This window comes from Magnolia sinica, chromosome 13 (assembly GCF_029962835.1).
Source record: "Magnolia sinica isolate HGM2019 chromosome 13, MsV1, whole genome shotgun sequence".
NCBI classification, from domain to species: Eukaryota; Viridiplantae; Streptophyta; class Magnoliopsida; order Magnoliales; family Magnoliaceae; genus Magnolia; species Magnolia sinica.
Window position 1 is genome coordinate 80,004,121 of NC_080585.1, and position 22,088 is coordinate 80,026,208.

A 22,088-nucleotide genomic window follows, 5' to 3' on the forward strand; every position below is an offset into this window, starting at 1 on the left:
TACACTTGCATTACTAATTTCTCTCTAGAAGATTTGACATTTACTGTGTCAACTAGAGAAGGTCCAATTGAGGTAGACCGTTATTTAATTTCAGCAATCATAAATATACCTGTTGTTAATGATGGTATACCCATATCTACTTTGTAATCTAGACCTTCTGAAAATACTAAACAATTGATTATGAGAGTTCTCTGTAACATGAATGTAGAATGGAACTGCGGTACTACACTCAGTTCCAAATATATGTTGCCTAGATATAGGATCTTGCATTTGATTTTTATTTTGAATTTCTATCCTCGCTCAGGTAACAAGACTGAGCTGACCACTTTTATGGCCCACATTATGCATTCAGTTGTATCTGGCATCCATATCTATCTTCATTCTCTTATTTGTCATCATATTATTCAGTTTCGTTTTCATCTTAGTCATAGCGATATTCCTTTCGCTTATCTTATGACTACCTTAACTACCCATGCTTTGGTAGCTATGCCTGTTGGAAAAGGTTCTATTAATCTCCGTCCATTTAACAATTCTAATATCAACAAGATGAACTTAGACTTGGCACCTGGTCAAGTTGATGGGAATGCTGGAGGAGATGAAGAGGCTGATGTTTTACCTCAAGAAGACGTTAATTTGGATGATTTATTTGATGAACTTGAATTAGATTCTGAGGCTTACCCTAATTATCAGTCTTCTGATTTCGATGAAAGGTTGCGTAATCTTGAGGAACAGGTGGCTCAGATTCGTGTAACTTAGGATTCTCAATTTGCTTATATGCGCAAATATTTAAGGCTCATTAATAAGGGTTTACATCAAATTAATCTATCTATTCCTGCTCCCTCTTCAGGATCTGATTAGTTTTGTTTTGATTTGATGATATCTGTAATAACTTTATTCTAACTCTTTTCCCTCTGACTGCTTGGATAATTTTATTTAAACTCTTATCTATTCAGTTCAGATACTTTGTTTATTTGATTTAGATAAGTAGTTATTAATTCTACATGCTCTCTTATTCTCTTCATTTATCCTTATTTGTTTCCTTTGTCACATTGTAACAAAAAGGGAGAGAATATTGAATGATATCTAGTATAAAATGTGGCTAATTTTTTTCAAAGAGTAGTGGATTAAGGGGAAGAGTTGATTATTGTGCATGAGGAGAGTTAATTATTGTACATGATATCTATTACGAATCATTTCATACAGTGTATGATGTTATTTATGCAATGTGTTGTTTGAATATCTATTGCATATTGTAATTTTGGTTTTGTCACAAATTTGACGAAGGGGGAGATTGAAAGTGCCATGTTGATAAACCCTAAGTATTGTCAAATTTTGGTGTGACAAACCAATTCAAGTTTGTATCTTGATTTGTATCAAGCTTGTGCATCTGTTCACATTGAATCTTCGACGTTCATTTTGTTTGTGCTGAATCTATCTTGCCGATATCTACGACGAACTTATCGAGATCTTCAAACTGGAAGTGTCACACCCCAAACTCGAAAATCGGGCTCACAAAATTCCCGATCACCGAATTTGGTGTCGACAACCTCCATAGTACCCCATTCTCAACTCTTGGCATCCATACGCTAGATTCCAATCCTGGGATTCTACATGAGGATTTTTCAATGTACATTTTACTCATAAGAAGCATAACCATAGGCATACCCAAATCACAAAGGCAACATCATCATCACATATCCACTAATATAAACATTTGAATACAATGCTGAAAGGGAAAATACATATATCAAAAATCAAAGCTCTAGAAGTCCGCTGCACGCTCCAAGCTCATCACTGTTGCAACCTAACGCCACCTGCACGCATCTATCGTGCATAAGCTTATAGAAAGCTTGGAGGGTAGTGTAAGTGTGTGCATTGCACGTGCCAAGAATATAAATATTAGAGTAAGAAGAAATACTGGCAATCCATAAACTGTACAATATCAGAGTAATGTGGAAACATGCTGGTAACCCATAAATACCATTAGCCTTATCCAAGCTATACGATGCAAAAACATAATAAGCTAATGTCATATACTAAGAATGTAATGCAATATGCAAATCCTGATGAGTCCCCGAATGCCACCAGCCATACCTAAGCTATATAAATGTAGAAACATAACAACCCAAAATGACACATGTTGTGGATGTAATGCAAAATGTGGTGCGAATGAAATGATCGGGCTAAAACGTGAAGTCGGGATGATAGTTCGTAATATCGCAGGCTACGGGTCTATCACAAGGGACTTCTATCCAAACCAGTCTCATACCTAAATTTGGATAGATAGATTAAATGTGGTAAACTCTTAATCTCAGGTTAGTCGTGCGCCCCAACTGAAATCTTGGCCATTGCGAAAGTACACACGATGGCTTGATTACGTACCACCAGCCCAAGTGGATAGTAAATGAATGAATGAGTATAATGCTGAGTATGCAACTCCTACTCTACAAATCAGTACTGTACATCTCTAGGATCATCACCGGGGTGTAGTACACTTTAAGCTGGCTGCCGCCCCTGTCAGCCGCATAGCCCAGCAAGTGGAAAAGACCTCACTACCCGCTTGCTAGTAGTATACCAATGCATACCCGACTCGTCAATATTGGACCCATTTGGGAGCTGGTCAAACTCATCCTAGCTTATAGCCCCCTCACTTAGGCAGATAAGGTCACACCCCCTCCCAACCGACCACGACATAGTGGGAGACGCAGCCTACTGGTATCTGGCACTCGGGCGCTCCTATATCCACTTGGTCTAAACGTTGGGGAGTCTCCTAGCCTCGGAGGTTTAAGGACTTTCACCCACGGACATCCAAGTGCCCAGATACTTGAACCAAACATTTTTGGTGTCCCATTTGGCCATCACAACATGCCTATGGAGGTCACAGGCCTGATGTATGAGACCCGTATCCTAGCCCGTACCGTTCCGTAGGCTTCCGCGGTCCTCCTGGTTAAATTTCGGCGACCCTCGACCTGTATCTAACGTTTGCGCGCGATCCTAAGACGAGTCGAACATATCAGAGTCGGCTGGACTCGAAACTTGTACCCTAGTGATCACGCCATTACCGCAGTTCCAACGCCGCGACTCGCATATCGATCGGATACCCAGGCCAGGAGATGTGGGCCTGCGTATTTTCTGATGAAACGCCGTGCATTGCGGATTCCTAGAGAATCTCTATGATAGGTCACATCGATCCATTAATCAAGTCAAGTACTACACCCATGCCTCTCTTACCAATAAGGTATGGCACCCCTCTCTCTCCTACCCCCCCAAAGTCAACCTTCCTTACATCAACCCATGCCCTTTCATCCCATCACTCCATCTCACCACCCCCTCTCTCTCATTTTCCTCATTTTCAAGCAAATCCCATAAGAGAACCCACGTCCAAGCTCCATGGGAGAGAGCTAGTGTGGCCCACCTTCTTACCTTCCATCTCCACCATCCTGAGTCGATCTCAACCGTTGAAGTTCATCCATTGGAGCTCTAGCATGCTTTGGCGGAAGAAGGAGGAGAAGATCATAGGTGGGTGATCGTTATTTCATCTTTTTTTTATTAGGGCCCACAAATGGTGAGACTCACTTGATGTATGCATTATAGTGGCGGGGTCCCTCCACCATCCAATCTCTCTCTCTTTCTCTTTTGTGTGATGATTGTGCGGCCCACTATGATATATCCATGCCATCCAGCCGTCCATTTGGACGTGCTGGGTAGGGCCAACCACTGATGTATGGATTTTATCAACACCGTCCATCTGACGGTGGAACCCATCCAAATGGGACACACCTTGATGTTTATATGTTGTCCACCCCGTCCATGCATGTGACATGGGGCCCACCTTGATAACGTGCGGAGTGTAGCACGTAAGGGCCACCATGATGTCTGTTGATCCTAGTCGTCAGTCTTCTGGACGGTGGGGCTGTTGCCCATTCACATCAGCAAGCTCTCTGGTTCCAACGTCCTGAGGACATGGACTCTACCAGAGATGTATGTGTCCTCCACTGACCATCCATATGGGGGCGTGGGCCCACCTCACACGTGCTACACGTGTGGGATGGGACCCACCTAATGTGCTTGCCTTATATCCCTGACGTCCATTACATGGACCCTATGTGAATGATCCACACCGTCCGTCCAGGTCCTGGACGGTGGATTTTTAGAAACTAGGTTGCTTTTATATATATATATATATATATATATATATATATATATATATATATATATATATATATTACATTGGTTATATATATAAAATATTATATAATATAATATATTATATACATGTAATGGGTGGGCCACACCACGTGAGACCCACCATGAGATATGGTTTAATCCACCCCGTTCGTCCCTGGACGGTGTGCCAGGGGATGGACGCACCTTGGTGTATGTTGTGAGCCACGCCGTCCACCTATCTGGTGCGACTCACCTAACGAGTGGTTTGGATGGCATATACATGGTAGGTGGGCCACGTACCTTGGACCCATCTAACGAACGGTTTGAATGATAACGGGTGGGCTACTTCCGGGTGGGACCCACCTTTAACTTGAGTGCATTGCACCGTCCAGATGGGTCTGGACGGTGGCAGCCTCCTACCATGATATTTATACATATAATATTGTATAATATATTATATTAATGTTTTGTGGGCTACTCTCACGTGGGACCACACGTATGTGTTATATCCTTACCGAACACACCACAGGACAGTAGGACCCCTACATACTGCTGCTGTACGTGCAGTAATGGCAGCATGGGCACAACATGAAGTATGTGTCCACGCCGTCCGTTCATCAGATGTGGATGCACTTGATGGATGTGTGTATGCATACCGTCCATCTAATGAAATGGATCCAAACCACTGGTGGAAATCACCTTGGTGTACGTGTCCTATCCACAACTATTCATCTATTTTGCCGTGGGTCCCACACCTATGGACCCACCTGCCACGTGGGCCTGCTTTGAATTTAAGCAGATTGGCTGGCTACCGTACACTAGATATGTTGCTGCTGTAGGTGGAGTAATCCACACCGACCGTCCACTTATGGCCCCATTTGCTGCACGTGTGCAGCACCCACACCGTTCATCTGTTATGCAGGGGCCACCGTGATGTATTTATTTCATCCATGTCGTCCATCTGTGGGGCCCCTCGTTATATATGTGTTATATTCCCACTGTCCATTTGCATGGACATCCTACAGGTAATGTGGGACGCACCGAGATGTATGGGTCTTATTCACACCATCCAACCGGTGGGCCTTTCCATGATGTATGTGTTACGTCCAAACCACCCGTCCATATGGTGAGCTCGTCTCATGGCTGCGTGACAAAAAAAAAAAAGATAGATCTGCCGTGGACCATGCTACAAAAAAAAACAGTGGAGTATCGAGCCCTTACCCTTGAAACCATTTTGGGGATCACAGGAGTTTCGGATCAGTTTGATATTTGTTTTTCCTCTTGATTCAGGTCTTTGTGACCGTATGAACAGATCGGATGGAAAATAAACGTTATGGTGGGCCCTGGAAATTTTAAGGGTGGAATCATTATCTCCACTATTATTTGTAGGTATGGTCCAGATGAAATTTCGATGGGCCCACTTGATATATATGAGGTTCATTGGCACGACCCATTGATATGGCCTACTTGTATATAAGGCCCAATGGTGTGGCCCATACGATGTGACTCGCTTGATGTGTAAGGCCCAAGTAGTGTGGCCCACTTGTTGTATTTGAGAAGCCTAAAGTGACGTATTTGGGGCCCATGGGTTAAGGCCAGATTTGATGTATTTGGGGGCCCATTTGACTCAGCCCATCTAACTCGGCCCATTCAACTCGGCTCATTCGACTCAGCTCATTTGATTCAACTCATTTGAATCGGCCCCTTTGATTCGGCCCACTTGATGTAGCCCATTTGATGCATGATTGACCCATTGGAGCGGCTCACATGATACGGCCCACTTGAGGTATGTGAGACCTTTGTGTGGGCAAACTATAATGTATATGAGGCCCATTGCGATGTGAGGTTCCACTACGATGTATGTCACGATGTTTTGGTGGCCATGCCTTGGGAGCAATGGTGGTTTGACGCCCACATTGATGGGCAATGATGGTTTAATGTCCACGTTGTGACCTTTCCTTAGGCCCTTTTAGGCTCATTCTCACCTACTGTCGTGGCCGATTGCCGATTAGCGATTGAGGCCGATTATCATGACCGACTACCGATTATTGATCAAGGTTGATTATCGATCGAGGCCGATTATCATAATCCGATTGTAGATTTTGATTATCGTGGCCGATTGCCGATTCCGATTGTCAGGGCCCAATATAATGTATATGCGGCCCGTATTTGAGGTCCACTATAACATGTATTCAACTCGTGTTTAAGGCCCAATGTATGATGTATATGAGGCTTATGTGATGAGGCCCATTGTGATGCATTAAGGGTCAGGCAATGGAGCCCATTGTGATGTACGTTAGGCCCATGAGAAAGACGCATTACGATGTATGTTAAGCCCATGAGAAAGGCCCATTGTGATGTATTCATGGCCCATGATGCATGGCCCATTTGATGTATTCGAGACCCATGTGTAGGGCCCACATGTCGTGTATTGAGGCCCATGAGCAGGGCTCGCCTGTTGTGTATATGTGGCCCTTGAGTAAGGCCCACTATGTTGTGTATCAGGCCTTTGTGTGAGGTCGTGGGCCCATTATATGTTTGGCTCTATGTGGGTCATTCCTTGAGGGCAATGTTGGTTAAATGTCCACATTGACGAGGTCGATTGTCGATGCCGGTTGTTGATACCGATTATGAGTATGTGACAGCATAGCATCATCTGCATGTTTGTTATGAGATGTGGTTGATCATTACTTATGTTATTGAGCAAGCTGTTATGAGACTCCTTGATAGGCGGAAGCTATCTCACATGAGCACGCGGTATGCGCAGGATTGATGCATGACTGGATTGTATGACTCATGCATCTCGCATTATGATTACTGTACGCCCTAGCGACATCAGGGCCGTGGCCTCCACAGGCATATCGTGGATGGCCAAATGGGACACCGAAAATGTTTGGTTCTAGTATATGGGCGCCATAGATGTCCCTAGGTGAAAATCCCTAAACCTCCGTGGGCAAGAGACGCCCCGACGTCGAGACCGAGTGGATACATGAGCGCCCGAGTGCCAAATACCAGGAGGTCGCGTCTCCCACTGTGTCTTGGTCGGTTGGGAGGGGGTGTGGCCTTACCCGCCCTAGGGTAGGGGGCAATACTAGGCTGAGTTTGACCAGCTCGTGAATGGGTCCGCTATCGACGTGCCGGATGGTATTGGCAGACTATTGGCCAGGCGGATAGTGAGGTTTCCTACGCTCACTTGGACTGTGCGGCTAAGAGAGCGACAATGCCATTTGGAGTGTACTAAACCCCGGTGATGATCCCAGAGATGAACTGTACTGATATATGGACTTATTGAGCAGGAGTTGCATAATCATTCATTCATGCATACATTCACTATCCACTCGGGTTGGTGGTGCGCAACTATTTGTTACGTGTACCTTCGCAATGGCCAGGATTTCGGTTGGGGCGCGCGACTAATCTGAGATCAGGAGTTTACCACATTGAGTCTGACTATCCAAATTAGGTATGGGACTAGTTTGGATAGAAGTCCCTTGTGATGGACCTCATAGCCTGCGATACTACGTGCTATCATCCCGACTTCACACTCTAGCATGGTCATTCCATTCGCACCGCATATTGCATTACATTTGTGGCATATGGTATTTTGGGTTACCTGTGTTTATGCATTTATATGGTTTAAGTACAGCATCTGATATTTGACTCTTTATGACTCCTCATTTGTATAGTTGATCTGTATCGCGTATTATGATATTGTTCCTCATTTGTATAGTTAATCTGTATTGCATATTCTGATATTGTTTAACTTATAGATTTGTCAGTATTTTTGCTTACTCTGATAACGTATGATTCATAAACTTGCGCCTATTTCGACATTGTATGATTATGTCATTGCGTTGAATACTTGGCACTTACCTTGTGCACACACTTACACCACTCTCTAAGCTTTCTATAAGCTTATGCACGATAGATGCGTGCAGGTAACGTTAGGTTGCAGCAGTATTGAGCTTGGAGCGTGCAGCGGCCTTCTGGAGCTTGATTTTCAATTTTTGTATTTCTCTTTCAGTATTGTATTTAAACATTTATATTAGTGGATATGTGATGATGATGTTGCCTTTGTGAATTGGGTAATCTTGTGGTTATGCTTATTATGAATTAAATGTAAAATAAAAAAAAAATCCTCCTTATAGGATCCTAGGATCGGAATCTGGCATATGGAGCCGAGAATGGGGTACTATGGAGGCTGTCCGCACCAGATTCAGCGATCGGAATTCCTATGAATCCGATTTTTGGGTTTGGGGCGTGACATGATGTCACTAGGGTGTAAAATAATCACCATCACACAATGTGAGATGCATGAGTCATGCAATCCAATCATGCATCAATCATATACATATCGTGTGCTCATGTGGGATAACTCCGCCTATCAGGGAGTCCCATAACTACCTGTCAAATGAAATATGTAATGGTCAACCACATCTCATAACAAACATGCAGATGATGCGTATGGACATGTATCATGATGCTATTCTGTCATATACTCATAATTGGTGTTAATAACCAGCATCGACAATTGGCCTCAATAATGTGGACATTTAACCAACATTGCTCCCAAGGAATGGCCCACATAGAGCCTAACATATAGTGGACCCATGGCCTCACACAAGGGCCGAATATACAACACCATGGGCCTCACTCAAGAGCTTAATACACATCACAATGGGCCTCACACATGGGCCTAATATACATCACTACAGGCTCCATCGCCTGGCCCTTAAATGCACCACAATGGGCCTCATCACATAGGCCTCATTTACATCACATTGGGCCTTAAACACGGGCTGAATACACATCACAATGGGCCTCAAATATGGGCCGCATATACATCACAGTAAGCCTCAACAACTGGCCTCAATATTCGGCCTCAACAATCGGAATTGGCCTCGACAATAGAAATCAGCCTCAATAATCGGAATTGGCCTTGACAATCGAAATTGCCCTCAATAATCAGCCTTGACAATCGGAATCAGCTTTGATAATCGGCCTTAACAATCAGAATTGGCCTCGACAATCGGAATTGAAATTGGCCTCAACAATAGGAATCGGCCTCAACAATCGGAATCGGCTTCGACAATCGACCTCCACAATTAGAATTGGAATCGGCCTTAACAATCAAAACCGGCCTCGACAATTGGAATCGGCCTTGACAATCAGAATCGACCTCCACAATCGGAATCGGCCTCCACAATCAGAATTGGCCTCAATAATTGGCCTCAACAATCGGAATCGGCCTCAACATTCGAAATCGGTTTCAACAATTGGCCTCGTCAATCAAAACTGGAATCGGACTCGACAATCGGAATTTCCCTCGATAATCAAAATCAGCCTCGACAATCAGAATCAAAATCAGCCTCAACAATCAGAATCGGATTCAGAATCGGCCTCGATAATTAGAATCAGTCTCAACAATCGGAATCGGCCTCGACAATCAGAATCGGCCTCGACAATCGGAATCGACCTCGAAAATTGGCCTCGACAATTGGAATCGGCCTCAACAACCGGCCTCGACAATCAGAATCGGCGTCAACAATTGGAATTGAAATCAGCCTTAACAATCAGCCTCGACAATCGGAATTGGTGAGAATAGGACTATCAAGGCCTATACGATAACCCTCAACAATTAGAATTGGCCTCGACAATCGGCCTCGACAATCAGAATCGGTAGGAATGGGCCTAATATGGCCTAAGGGAAGGTCACAATGTGGACATCCAACCACCATTGCTCATCATGTGGACATTTAACCAATATTGCTCCTAAGAAGTGGCCCACATAGGGTCAAACGTATATTGGGCCCATTACCTCACACAAAGGCCTCATACATAACATAATGGGCCGCATACCATCTCGATGGCCCCATACAATCATAATGGGCCTTACATAAGGGCCTCATACATCAAGTGGGCCGAAAATATATCACATTGGGTTACGTCCCATGGGCCTCGAATACATCACAATGGGCCTCATACGCGTGCCGCACATACATCACAATGGGCCCCAACACATGGGTCGGTATACATCACATTGGCCTTAAACATGAGCCTCATGTACATCACCATACACATTGCAATAGGCTACATACCTAGGCCTAATACACATTATAATGGGCCGCATGACATGGGCTTAATACACATCACAATGGGCCGCATGACATGGGCCGCATTTACGGACCACACCATCTACATGGGTTGCGTCTATGGGCCACAAATACATCTGAGTGGGCCCCAAGGCTAGTACACTACACGCGTGCAGACACATCAGGTGGGTGGATCTCCACCATCTAGTTCTACTGGACAGTACAGATATAATAAATACATCATGGTGGGTTCTACGTGATGGACAGATGGATGGCATGGATATACGACACATGCATCAAGGTGGCCCACGTCCATGTAATGGACATTGTGAATAAAACCCATACATCAGGGGGGTATAAAACACATACACTGAGTGGGTCCCACCATCCAGAGTGTTGGATGGTGCGGATTACAAAATATACATCACGATGGGTCTTTTAACAGATGGACGGTGTGGATTATAAAATATACATCATGGTACGCCCCATGCTGTAGCGTCCAGACGGACGGTATAGATGAAATGTTGGGGTCCCCACCGTTCAGATGGACGATGGGAATAAGATACATATATCATAGTGGGTCACACCATCTCACATGCAGGGATAGTGTGGATGTGATTAAACCCACCCAACTTGCTGATTCAATACAACAACTATATAGCAGGAGTGAGGTACTCTAGCCAATCAGCTTTCCAGGTGGGTTGGTCCCACGTGGGACCCACCAGATATATATCTATACATGCATATATATATATATTATAATTATATCATTATTATTATTATTTTTATTATTATTATTATTTTATTTTATTTTTTATTAATCAAGCCACCATCCAGTGTCCAGAGTCCAGCAATGGATGGACGGCTAGATGAAACCATACATCTTGGTGGCTACTCAAAGCCCCTACCCATCGTAGCTAAAAGGATGGATGGTGTGGATGGAAAACATCCATCATGGGGGTCCACATGCTGCACTCAGCACGTCACCAAGGTGGGCCCCACATCCCCTCTCAAAACGGTCGGACGGTTTGGATTTAACTCATACATCGTGATGGGATCACAGAACTTACTGGCGTCCATCCAGCAACCACTGCTGCTAGGATCTCCACGTGGCTGGAGGTGGATGGCCAAAGTAAAACACATACATCTTAGTAGGGCCCACCATCCAAGAACAGATGGACGGTGTGGATAATACACATACGTTGCGGTGGGTCTCATTGTCCAAGTTGCTAGACGGTGTGGACACACCACACACATCAAATTGGGCCCAACATGATGGATGGTGTGGATATATCACACGCATCAGGTGGGCCACACGACACCAAAGGGAGAGAGAGAGAGAGAGAGAGAGAGAGAGAGAGAGACGGTGAGGAGGGGAGGGACCTCGCCACTATGGGCCCTCCCTATATAATACATACATCAAGATGGGTCACACATATATGGGCCCTCAAATACATCAAAAACCAAACAAAATCACCCACCTTTGATCTTCTCGAACTCCTCCTTCCATCGATGCAATCTAGAGCTCCAAGGGGTGGATTTTAATGGTTGAGATCGGCTTTGAAGGGTTGGATTGAATGGTAAGGAGTGGGCCACACAAAGCTCTCTCATGGAGCTTGCTTGGACGTGGGTTGCTCTCATGGAGCTTGGGAGAAAAATGAGAGAGAGATGAGAGAGAGAGAGGTGATGTGAGTGATGGAGTGATGGGGAGAGGGATGGGTGAAGTGATGGAAAGTTGACTTTTGGGGATGGGTAGTTGTACTTAAGGATGGGTGTGAGTGATGGGAGTGATGTGATGTGTACTTGACATTTGATGTGATGGATTCTCTCGAGATTACAATGCTCGGTGTTTTCCTTGAACTGAATGGGGTCCCATATCTCTGACCTGAGTATCACCTCAGCGTGCGAGACGCAACGTCGGAACCACGGCGACGGCACGGTCGGTAGGGTATAAGTCTCAAGTTGAGCCGACTCTGGAATATAGGATACGACTCAAGGTCACGCACAAACACTGATAATAGATCGCGGGTCACCGAAATTCGACCGGGAGGACTACGGAAGCCTACGGAACAGTACGATCTAGGATACGGGTCTTATAGGAAGAAAGTGAAGACTTTCATGTATTAAGTGAAGACAGAGTTTTCAAGAACATTGCGGGTCAAGATCTGGACCCAGAAAAGTCCAAGAACTCAAGACCTAGTTGAATATTATGTTTGGGATGTCGAGTTCAAGCTTTGAAGATCGCAAGAATTAAAACTACTTAAGTGATTGATAGATTAAGTGTTCATATGTTCTATCTCACAAGGTATGATTGACCTAGATTGACATTAAATCATGATTAGATCATTTCATACTTTCGATCGATCATTTTTCTCATTTTATAAGTGTAAAATTTTGTTCTTTCAACTAGCCCTAGCACTGGCTCAACCAGTCATAGTACTTCCTCGACCAGTCAAGGATTTGTTATGAATTTTCAGAATTTTTCTATTGGTCTACGACCAGTCTTGGAAACTGTTCGACCAGTTGTGTGAATAATAATTGACTAGTCGTGCAGTGGTCGACTCATTTTCCAGCGAGTAATCTGGACTTATACGACCAGTTGTGTGGTGTCCACGACCAATCGAGCAGGCCACTCAACCAGTCGTGGGACCCACAAGGCCAGTCATGCGACTGTAAAATCTTATCGCGCCAGAATTTTTGAAAATCTGTTTGGATAAGGTCAGTCGTAGCTAACCAAAGGCTAGTCATGTGAACCGATTTTTCACCTATAAATAGTACTTAAATTTCAGAGTTTTCTATTCAAATCTTATCATTCTTATGCAATCACTCTAGGATTATTTTAAGTACATTCTAAGCTATTTTGTGCATATTTAAGATTCTTTATAGTAGCTCTTGTAATTTGATTTTGATTCTCTATTCTATTCTTATATTGAAAAGGGATATTTGATTTACCCTTTCTTAAGATCAAAATCCAATCAAAGCCCTTGTTGATTTAATTAAAAATCATCTAGACTTAGAACCCAGTACACTTGTAAGATTGAACGTTGAACATCTACGTTGTCATCAAGTTGGTTCTACTAGGCTGCTTCAGAATCTTCATACAAATAAGTATTTTTCTTTTTCTGTAATTCAATTCCTTTTTGGTTTGTGAGATTGTTCCAGAAAATCTCTATTTTGGTTTTGTCTGAGGTGATCTAGAAAATCTCAGAGCGAGGGGTTTTTGAATTGTGTAAGCCCATCTAAAGACACAATTGTGAAGGTTTTAGGTGAACCTTGAAAAACCTATTTTGATTAGTGAACGCTAATATCCCGAGGGAGTGGATATTAGGAGTGGAGTAGTTGTGTTGCTATTGTTTAACAGTTGTTGTACACACAAACGAACCACTATAATTCTCTGTGTTTGGTGGATGTGTGATTTATTTCTTTATCTTTTATGGTTTAAGATTGTGGGATGTATTTGTGGATGTAATGTTGTAATCTTTATAATTCAGTAATGTACGGTGAATATTGTAATAAATTAGTTTCTATTTCTTTCATATCCTCTTGAGTTTGAGTTTTTGATACTCACCCACATTCTAGTAAGGTTGTTTTGCCATAAGTCATTGGTTTTTGGTGTTAGGTTGTCCTTAGAACCAAGTTTGTATCAACCTTTCAATACTTGATTTTTGAGGTTTTTATTTCCTTTTGTTATTTACATTCTTTTTGGCTATCTATTGTTTATATTCTGCTTATTAATTTTATTTGGCATAGTCCTATCCCCCCCAGGACATATAGCTCGGCCTTTTCAACTCTATTTATTATATAACAGGCAGTATTGACCGCTTCGGCCCAAAAGCTTTTGGCCATATCTTTTCCATTTAGCATAACTGAGCTCATTTCCTGCAGTACTCGATTCTTTCTTTCAACAACTCCATTTTGCTTTGGAGTTTTTAGGGCTGAGAGTTCATGACTAATTCCATTCTCATCACAATATCTTTAAAACCAATCATTCTCAAACTCACCACCGTGTTCACTCCTGATACGATTTATGCAGTATCATTTTTCATTTTGAAGTCGCTTGGCCAAAATCACAAATTCATCAAATGTATCTGATTTTTCTCAAAGAAAAGTGACCCAGATAAACCTGGAGTAATCATCTACTCCCACCAAGAAACATATTTTTCTACCATGACTTTCAACTTTAGTGGGGCCCACTAGGTCTATGTGTAGTAAGTCTAATGGCTTAGATGTTGCTATGGTGGTGGTCTATTTTTGTCCAACTTTTATCTATTTGCCTTTTAGACAGTCACCAGATACAATTTTCTCCTCCTTCCTAATCTTGGGAAGTCCTCTTACCAGATTCTTTAAACACAACATGGCTAAGTTACGATAGTGGACATGTCCCACTCTTTGGTGTCACAGTCTGGACTAGTTCTGCATAGCCATATGACATTTTGTGGATAGTACATTTTCCCCACTACTTTCTATGATGTAGCAGTTGTTTCGACAAGAAACAAATGCATTCAATTTAGGGGAATTCATTTAATTATAATAAAGAAAACGATGAGAGAACAATGATCACAAAGTTTCTATTTATTCTAAGTTCATTTAAATCCTCGCATTCCCTTGATTCTGAAAACAGAGAACAATGAATCAACACAATGAATCAAAGAAGAGCAGTCTAATGACAATTCAATGTCAATTTCATCAACATTTCGACACTTTTGATGTTCATCGCAAAGACAGAAGAGGTTGTGTGGACTTGAAGCCCTAGATTTGGAAACTTCACGAACTTAAATTATGCATATCTTTCATTATACTCTACTTTTCTTTCTCCTCTGGGAGTTCATCTATCTAAAGATGGGAGAACACAAGTAAAGGTGGGAATGCAAGACTTTAACCAAGGTGGGAGTGTACGATGCTAACCAAGGTGGGAGTGCATGACACTCCTTTAAATAGGGAGTGGCATAAAAGCTCTCTTCAGGACAAGTCTCCCCCTGAGAAATGGCGCAAAATCCCTCCCTCTAGGCAAGCCTCCACATGAAATGGCACATGAAGCCTTCCCTCTGGACAAGCCTCCACATGAAATGGCCCATGAAGCCTTCCCTCTGGACAAGCCTCCACATGAAATGGCACATGAAGCCTTCCCTCTGGATAAGCCTCCACATGAAATGGCGCGTGAAGCCTTCCCTCTAGACAAGCCTCCACATGAAATGGCACGTGAAGCCTTCCCTCTGGACAAGCCTCCACATGAAATGGCGCATGAAGCAGGGTATTAAGACATGGCCCTTTGGAAGTGGCGCACAAAGGAGGGTATTAAGACATGGCCCTTTGAAAGTGGTGCACAAAGGAGGCTATTAGGACATGGCCCTTTGAAAGTGGCGCACAAAGGAGGGTATTAGGACATGTCTCTTTGAAAGTAGCGCACAAAGGAGGGTATTAAGACATGGGAGAAAGGGAAGTGTTGTGTGCTGGCTTCAGGACAAGGGAGAAAGGGAAGGTTTGTGCGCTAGCTTCAGGACAAGGGAGAAAGAGGTGGCGCACAACGCCTGGAATCAGAACACGTCTCCACATGGTCGTGCGGTGAATAGGTTGTGAGCCCCATAGTCCCTTTAGCGCACAACCCTCTAGGCGGACGAACCTCTCCACTTTCTTCTCCCTACTTCTCTCCCTCTTATCTCTCGTCCAAATGAGGAGTGAGGAGGGGTATTTATAGGCCTCCCAGGCTCCTTCCTTCCTTAAATAGTGGTGATCACTACCACTTCTCCCTTTATACAACTCCCAACCTTCTTCCTTAACCAGTGGTGTTCACCAACTTCTTCCTTAAATAGTGGTGTTCAACCACTCCTTTCTTAATACAAGGCAACTTCCATTCCTCCTTCTTTCCTTAAGACAAAGCACAACCGTCCTTCATACCAGGTGGCCAATAAGTCATTCTTTCATACAAGATAACGCCCATCTATTCTTCTATACAAGACAACGCCCATCCATTCTTCTATGCAAGACAACACCTGTCCGTTCGTCTGTACAAGACAACGCCTGTCCGTTCTTCTGTACAAGACAACGCCTGTCCATTCTTCTATACAAGACAACGCTTGTCTATTCTTCTGTACAAGACAACATCTGTCCATTCTTCTGTACAAGACAACCCTATCCATTCTTCTATACAAGACAACGTCTGTCCATTCTTCTATTCGAGGACGAGATTTCCAAATAGAGAAGGATGGAATATTTTTTGTGCCTCAATAGCAGTTATCACTCGTGCCTAGACCTTTCATAATAGGTTTTCCTGTATGATCTAAGATTCTACACACATCTTTTGATAACGTGACTAGATGTTCTTTATCACAGATTTAAGAGATACTGAGAAGAATATACTTCAAGCCTTCTACACAAAGAACATTTTTTTATTTTGGGGAGTCCAGGGCCAACTATTGTTCCATGCCCAATTATTATGGCGGAGCTCCCATCTCCAAATGTGACTGACCCACCATCAAACTGTGAATAATCACAGTTTGATCTCTAGTCATGTGTCTGGAGCATCCACTGTCGAGATACCATTTAGAACTGTTGCCAGCCTTAAGAGCAATATGAATCACTAGGCAATTGTTCTAATTGTTTTTATGTTTAATAGTACTCAGTAGTGTAGGAGTGTCAGTGATCAATTATTTTTAAAATTTTGCAGTGTTATCCTCTAGCCTTAGTCTGATGGCCATACTTCACAACTTCAGTCAAGATCCACTCTCTAGGCGGTTAAACCCTTAAGAGAGACCCACTTTGATACCAATTGAAATTGCAGTAAGGACTGTTATAGTAGAAGTTGGAATAGGTCAAAGTGTCCTAGAGGGGGGTGAATAGGACTTTATAAACTTTTCTTGATAATTAAAAATCCTATTAACCCATTCTTGATTTAATGTGCGACTATCAAGATATACTTACTTTAACTCTAATGGCTTCCAAGCTAAGTAGAGGATCCAATCATAACACTACTTAATATTTAAACATGATTTAACAATTAGTCTATGATGGATGAACAATGTGACAATGTGTGTGGGATGTGATTCTTAGCAATTCTAAACATTCATGTTATCATGTTTTAATGCAATCATTCAAAGTAAGCATGATAAATGAATATGCAAATACTAATCCCAAACACAGTCGTTTATAGTGGTTTGACGATGTGCCTACTCCACTCCTGGCAGACGCACTCAACCCTTAAGTTTACCGAATTTTACTAACGGAGGTTTTAAATCAGGTTCACCTCTAACCTTTACAACCTACACAAGGTCGACTCTAGGACCTATACAATGAACCTAGACATGCCTTCACAAGGCACAAGTTTATGCCCTACACAAGTGCAAAGGTCAACATGAAGCACCTAAGTTTTATGCCCCACACAAGAGCAAAGGATCCACACAAGGAACCTCAGTTTAAACCACACAGGTCAAGGATCCACACAAGAACCCTAGTTTAGGCCATACAGGCTAAGGATCCACACAAGGACCCTAGTTTAAGCCATATAGGCGAAGGACCTACATAAAGGGCATAAGTTTATGCCCTAAACAAGAGCAATGGTTAACACACAACACCCAAATGTACTCTCCCGTTAGAGGCCTCCTATGAGGGCTTGGAAAATTGAGAGGTACCTGTGACCCAATCCTATAGAAGGAATGATCAACAGGGTCTCTGGACTCTAATGACTTACAGATTAGTAGATGAGCTCCATTTTGCACATTGTTAAAGATATACTCCCTTGATAATAGAGATTTTCTAGCTTCCTTGATCTACAACATTGATGATGCTCTAATGTGAGGCGACAGGGTTGGGTTAAGGTTTATTGAAATCCACTCTAATAAATGTTAATCATTAAGAGACAGAGTGATTCCAAGGTTTTAAGCATTCAAGGGATCGCAGCTCAATGATTTTCCATTAAGATGGTAGTTAGATGATCATTGAATGAGGAATTTCATTCACCAATCCACTCTACAAAATATCAATGATGAGGGTGGATTAAAGAATGAACTCCCATGAGAAAAAGGACCTAGGGTAGATGATATGCAAGTATTCGCTTAAGGCTCTCTCTTTTTCTCTATCTAGCAACCAAGAGCAAGCTTTCCTTATATAGACAAAAAGTTCCAACGATAATAATGTTGTCAAAGACTGACTATGTTTGATGTCATCGAACGTATACTTTCGATGGCATCGAATTTAGGCTCGATGATACGAACTCAACTGGAGATATACCTGGAACTTTTCTAACCAATGATCGATGACATCGAACTTGATTCGATGTCATCGAAGTTTGAACTTCGATATCATCAAATATCAGTTCAATACATTGATCATTTCCAAAGATATTCTGTGAAAGCTTTGCTGGACACTTTTTGTTCGAATTCGATGACATCATTCCTATCTCGATATCATCAATTTTTGAATTATGATGTCATCGAGGCTATATCAATTCCTCGATCATTTCCACATGATTTTCCTCATAAGCTTGCTGGAACAGTTTTGACTAGATTCGATGTCATCGAGACTCCCTCGATATCATCATGAGTTGAATTTCGATGACATCAAGTAAAGTGTTGATTCCTCGAACATTTTAGACGATTTTCCTCAGAAGCTTGCTGGACAAAACTTATCCCGATTTGATGTTATCGAGACCCTATCGATGACATCGATTTCGTTTCGATTTCTCAAGTAGTATCAAAGTATTTTCCAAGACTTTGCTGGATAATGCTCTAAGTCTATTGATATCATCGATGGACCTTCGATGTCATCAATTACTGCTGGTCGATATCATCGAATGTACGTTCGATTTATCAAACATTTTGTCCAAATTACTTTGTGGTTGCTAAACATAAAAAAGGCCTAATTCGATATTATCAAGTATTGTTCGATGTCATCGAACATGAGTGTTCGATGACATTAACACAGACTCGATATCATCAAACTTTGCTGAAAAACTTAGAAGATTTTCCTTTTTGAAACTTAAGTTTTCAGACTATTACATCCTATGTTGTTCTAAGTATTTTAGGCCTTTTGTTTACCTGGGTGTTTTGGGATTTGGGATGTGAGGCTTGATTTACCTGTGATGAGCTCAAAACACACATCCAATTCAGGCGATAGCTTGATCAATCTTCATATGAGGCTCACTTGACTCACCGACTCAACTTACACGCTAATTGACAAACCAAGGCAATTTCAAAGGCCACTGGGAAGTAGTCTAGCCCAAGGGTTTTTCCTTACCTAATGAGTCCACTACTACTTTAATTTTATCCTTAACAAATGGAATTTCAAGAAGCTCAACCTCCATAGTTGATAGTTGGTCGAATGCTAGGTTACCACCCATGCCTTTTCCCACCTTTCGCTTGTTAGGAGATTTTTATGGCAGTGAACAATTGGTCCCACACGTAGCCCTTCTCTTCTATCCTTATACCATCCACCAAGACACTGCTAATCCAATTGTTCCTAGCCTAGTACTTAGCCATGTTGCAGGAAAATCTTGTTTTTATGTCACCTTACTTGAGCCAAGTTTCCTTGAGCATTGTTTCCACCTAATTTCTACCTCAAGGTGGTTTGTGTATTTCTTAAGGCCATTCTTCCTCAATTGCATCCTCAAATCTTTCTCATCCTCCGATAAATCCTCTTTAGCTTTAGTATCAATAGCTGGATACTCTTGAGCAGAGCTTTACACGAGCAGCAAAAGCTCGGTAACTCGCTCGACTCAACTCAAAACGAAGCTGAGTTCGAACCGAGTCGAGCTAATTTTTGGAGCTCGAAATGAGTTCGAGTCGAGTTCGATCTTGCCCATGCTCGACTCGAATACTACTCGAACTCAACTCACTCGGATCGACTAGTACAGGGTATATATACCCTTCTAAAAAAATAATCTCACCCCACCTTTCCCTCTCTTCCTATTTCATCTGATTTTTATCAGATCTACGGATTTTCATGCAGATCTGATGATTTCCTATGAGATTTGTCGTTGTTTTGAGTTTTTTAGCATTTTCTTTCATTTTTTAACAGATTCGGTGATTTTATATGTGATCTATGAATGCATGGAGATCTTTCTGCATTTTTGTTAAGATCTAATGTCTTTGGTTCTTGAAATCTCGGATCTGATCTTGTCCAAAATATTTAATGGATTTTCTTAGATTATTGTAACCTCTAGCAGATCTGCTTCTATTTTTTGATATCATAGGGTTTCTTCTTTTACAGCCTGATGGCCAAATGCCAAGTGACAAGACCGTTGGAGGAGGTGATGATGCATTCAACACCTTCTTCAGTGAAACCAGAGCTGGAATGCATGTTCCTCGTGCTGTCTTTGTCGATCTTAAACCCACTATCATTGATGAAGTTAGGATCGGGACCTACCGACAGCTCTTCCACCCTGAGCAGCTAATTAGCGGTAAGGAAGATGTTGCCAACAACTTCGCCCGTGGTCACTACACCATTGGGAAGGAGATTGTTGATCTTTGCATGATCGCACCCGAAAACTTGCCAACAACTCTGCTTAAACTCGGCTTGAAATCTGCTCGAACTCGGATGAGTCGAGCATGAGTTGTTATTCCGAGCCGAGCTGAGCACGAGCTGGGACACGAGCAGTCCGAGTCGAGCACGAGTTGGGCAAAGCTTAGATCGGCTCGACTCATGTACACCTCTACTCATGAGGATGTTGTCCAATTCAGCCTCCCGACTCCCCAGAACCTCCCTTTTCCAAACATTGATTTTCCTTTAAAATGTTTGAGATTGTAACTCAATTTGAACCCAGTAAAGCCTTCTACTTCAAAAGACTCCAACCTTATTTTAACTAGTGCCAAGAAATCCTCCACTTCAAGACATGTAAGTTCGAACCTGAATAATCTTGGCCCCCAATCTTCTTCCTCAACTTCCAGAAAAATTGGGTAATGGTCAAACATTGGTCTCAGGAGATGATGCTGACACACCAATGGAGATCTCTTCACCTAGTTTGCAGATACCAAAAATCTCTCAATTCTGAACATGATTGCCTTCTCTTGCCCATTTGACCAAGTATATTTAACATCACCAAATGGGATATCCGCCGGATCATGCCTCTCCACCTAATCAAGGAACTCTCTCATGCTATGGGTAATTTGGCTACAGGTCGAATTTTCAAAGGTAAATCTTATCACGTTAAAATCAACCCCCACACACCATGCAATCCCCTGCCTATTAGGGACTGAGTTTAGCTCCTCCCATGACAAGTGCCTATGCATTGGTTGTTTGGGCCATATACTATTGTAAATAGCCACTGGAACCCATCACCACATCCTTCAAAATAACCAAGACAAAAAATGATCCGCTCCACCACTCCTCCCTGATCCAAACCTTGGTATTTCATGTCACCATGATCTTTGTCCTTCACATCCCATACGGTGTCCACTATCTTTTAGTCCACAACTTGAAGCTTGGTTTCTTGCAAAGTTATTAACTGAGCCTTTGATCTACGATACAAATCTCTCACCTGCCCTCTTTTCTTCCTAGACCTCTAACCTTTGACATTCCATCTTATAATCTTCATTGAGGTATCTACCTTCCCATTATCTCCCTTCTCTCTCCACCTGATGAGATGCCAGCATCATAATTAACAATAGATTCCAGGCTTACCAGCATCATAATTAACAATAGATTACAAGCTTACTACTTCCCTTTGCCGCTTTTGGAACCTTCTCTTATTGCTGAGCCTCGACCTTTTAGGCACTACGTTCCTCCACAAATTGAAATAGCGGTGAGGTCCTCCTTGCAGTCCCTCAAAGTTACACTAGGCATCCTTCCCACAGAAAGTGATTGCGTCCTTGATCCACCACATTCCTATAGCCATCGGAATAT

The 22,088-nt window shown here is 42.5% G+C and overlaps 1 protein-coding gene across 1 annotated transcript; it reads left to right on the plus strand.

Annotated features, from left to right (window-relative positions):
• The first annotated feature begins 15,681 nt into the window (after positions 1-15,681).
• Positions 15,682-20,798, plus strand: LOC131224328 (tubulin alpha chain-like). The gene is made up of 2 exons (XM_058219847.1): positions 15,682-15,735; positions 20,457-20,798. The coding sequence occupies exons 1-2, from the start codon at positions 15,682-15,684 to the stop codon at positions 20,796-20,798; spliced, it is 396 nt and encodes a 131-aa protein (XP_058075830.1).
• Positions 20,799-22,088: the final 1,290 nt, after the last annotated feature.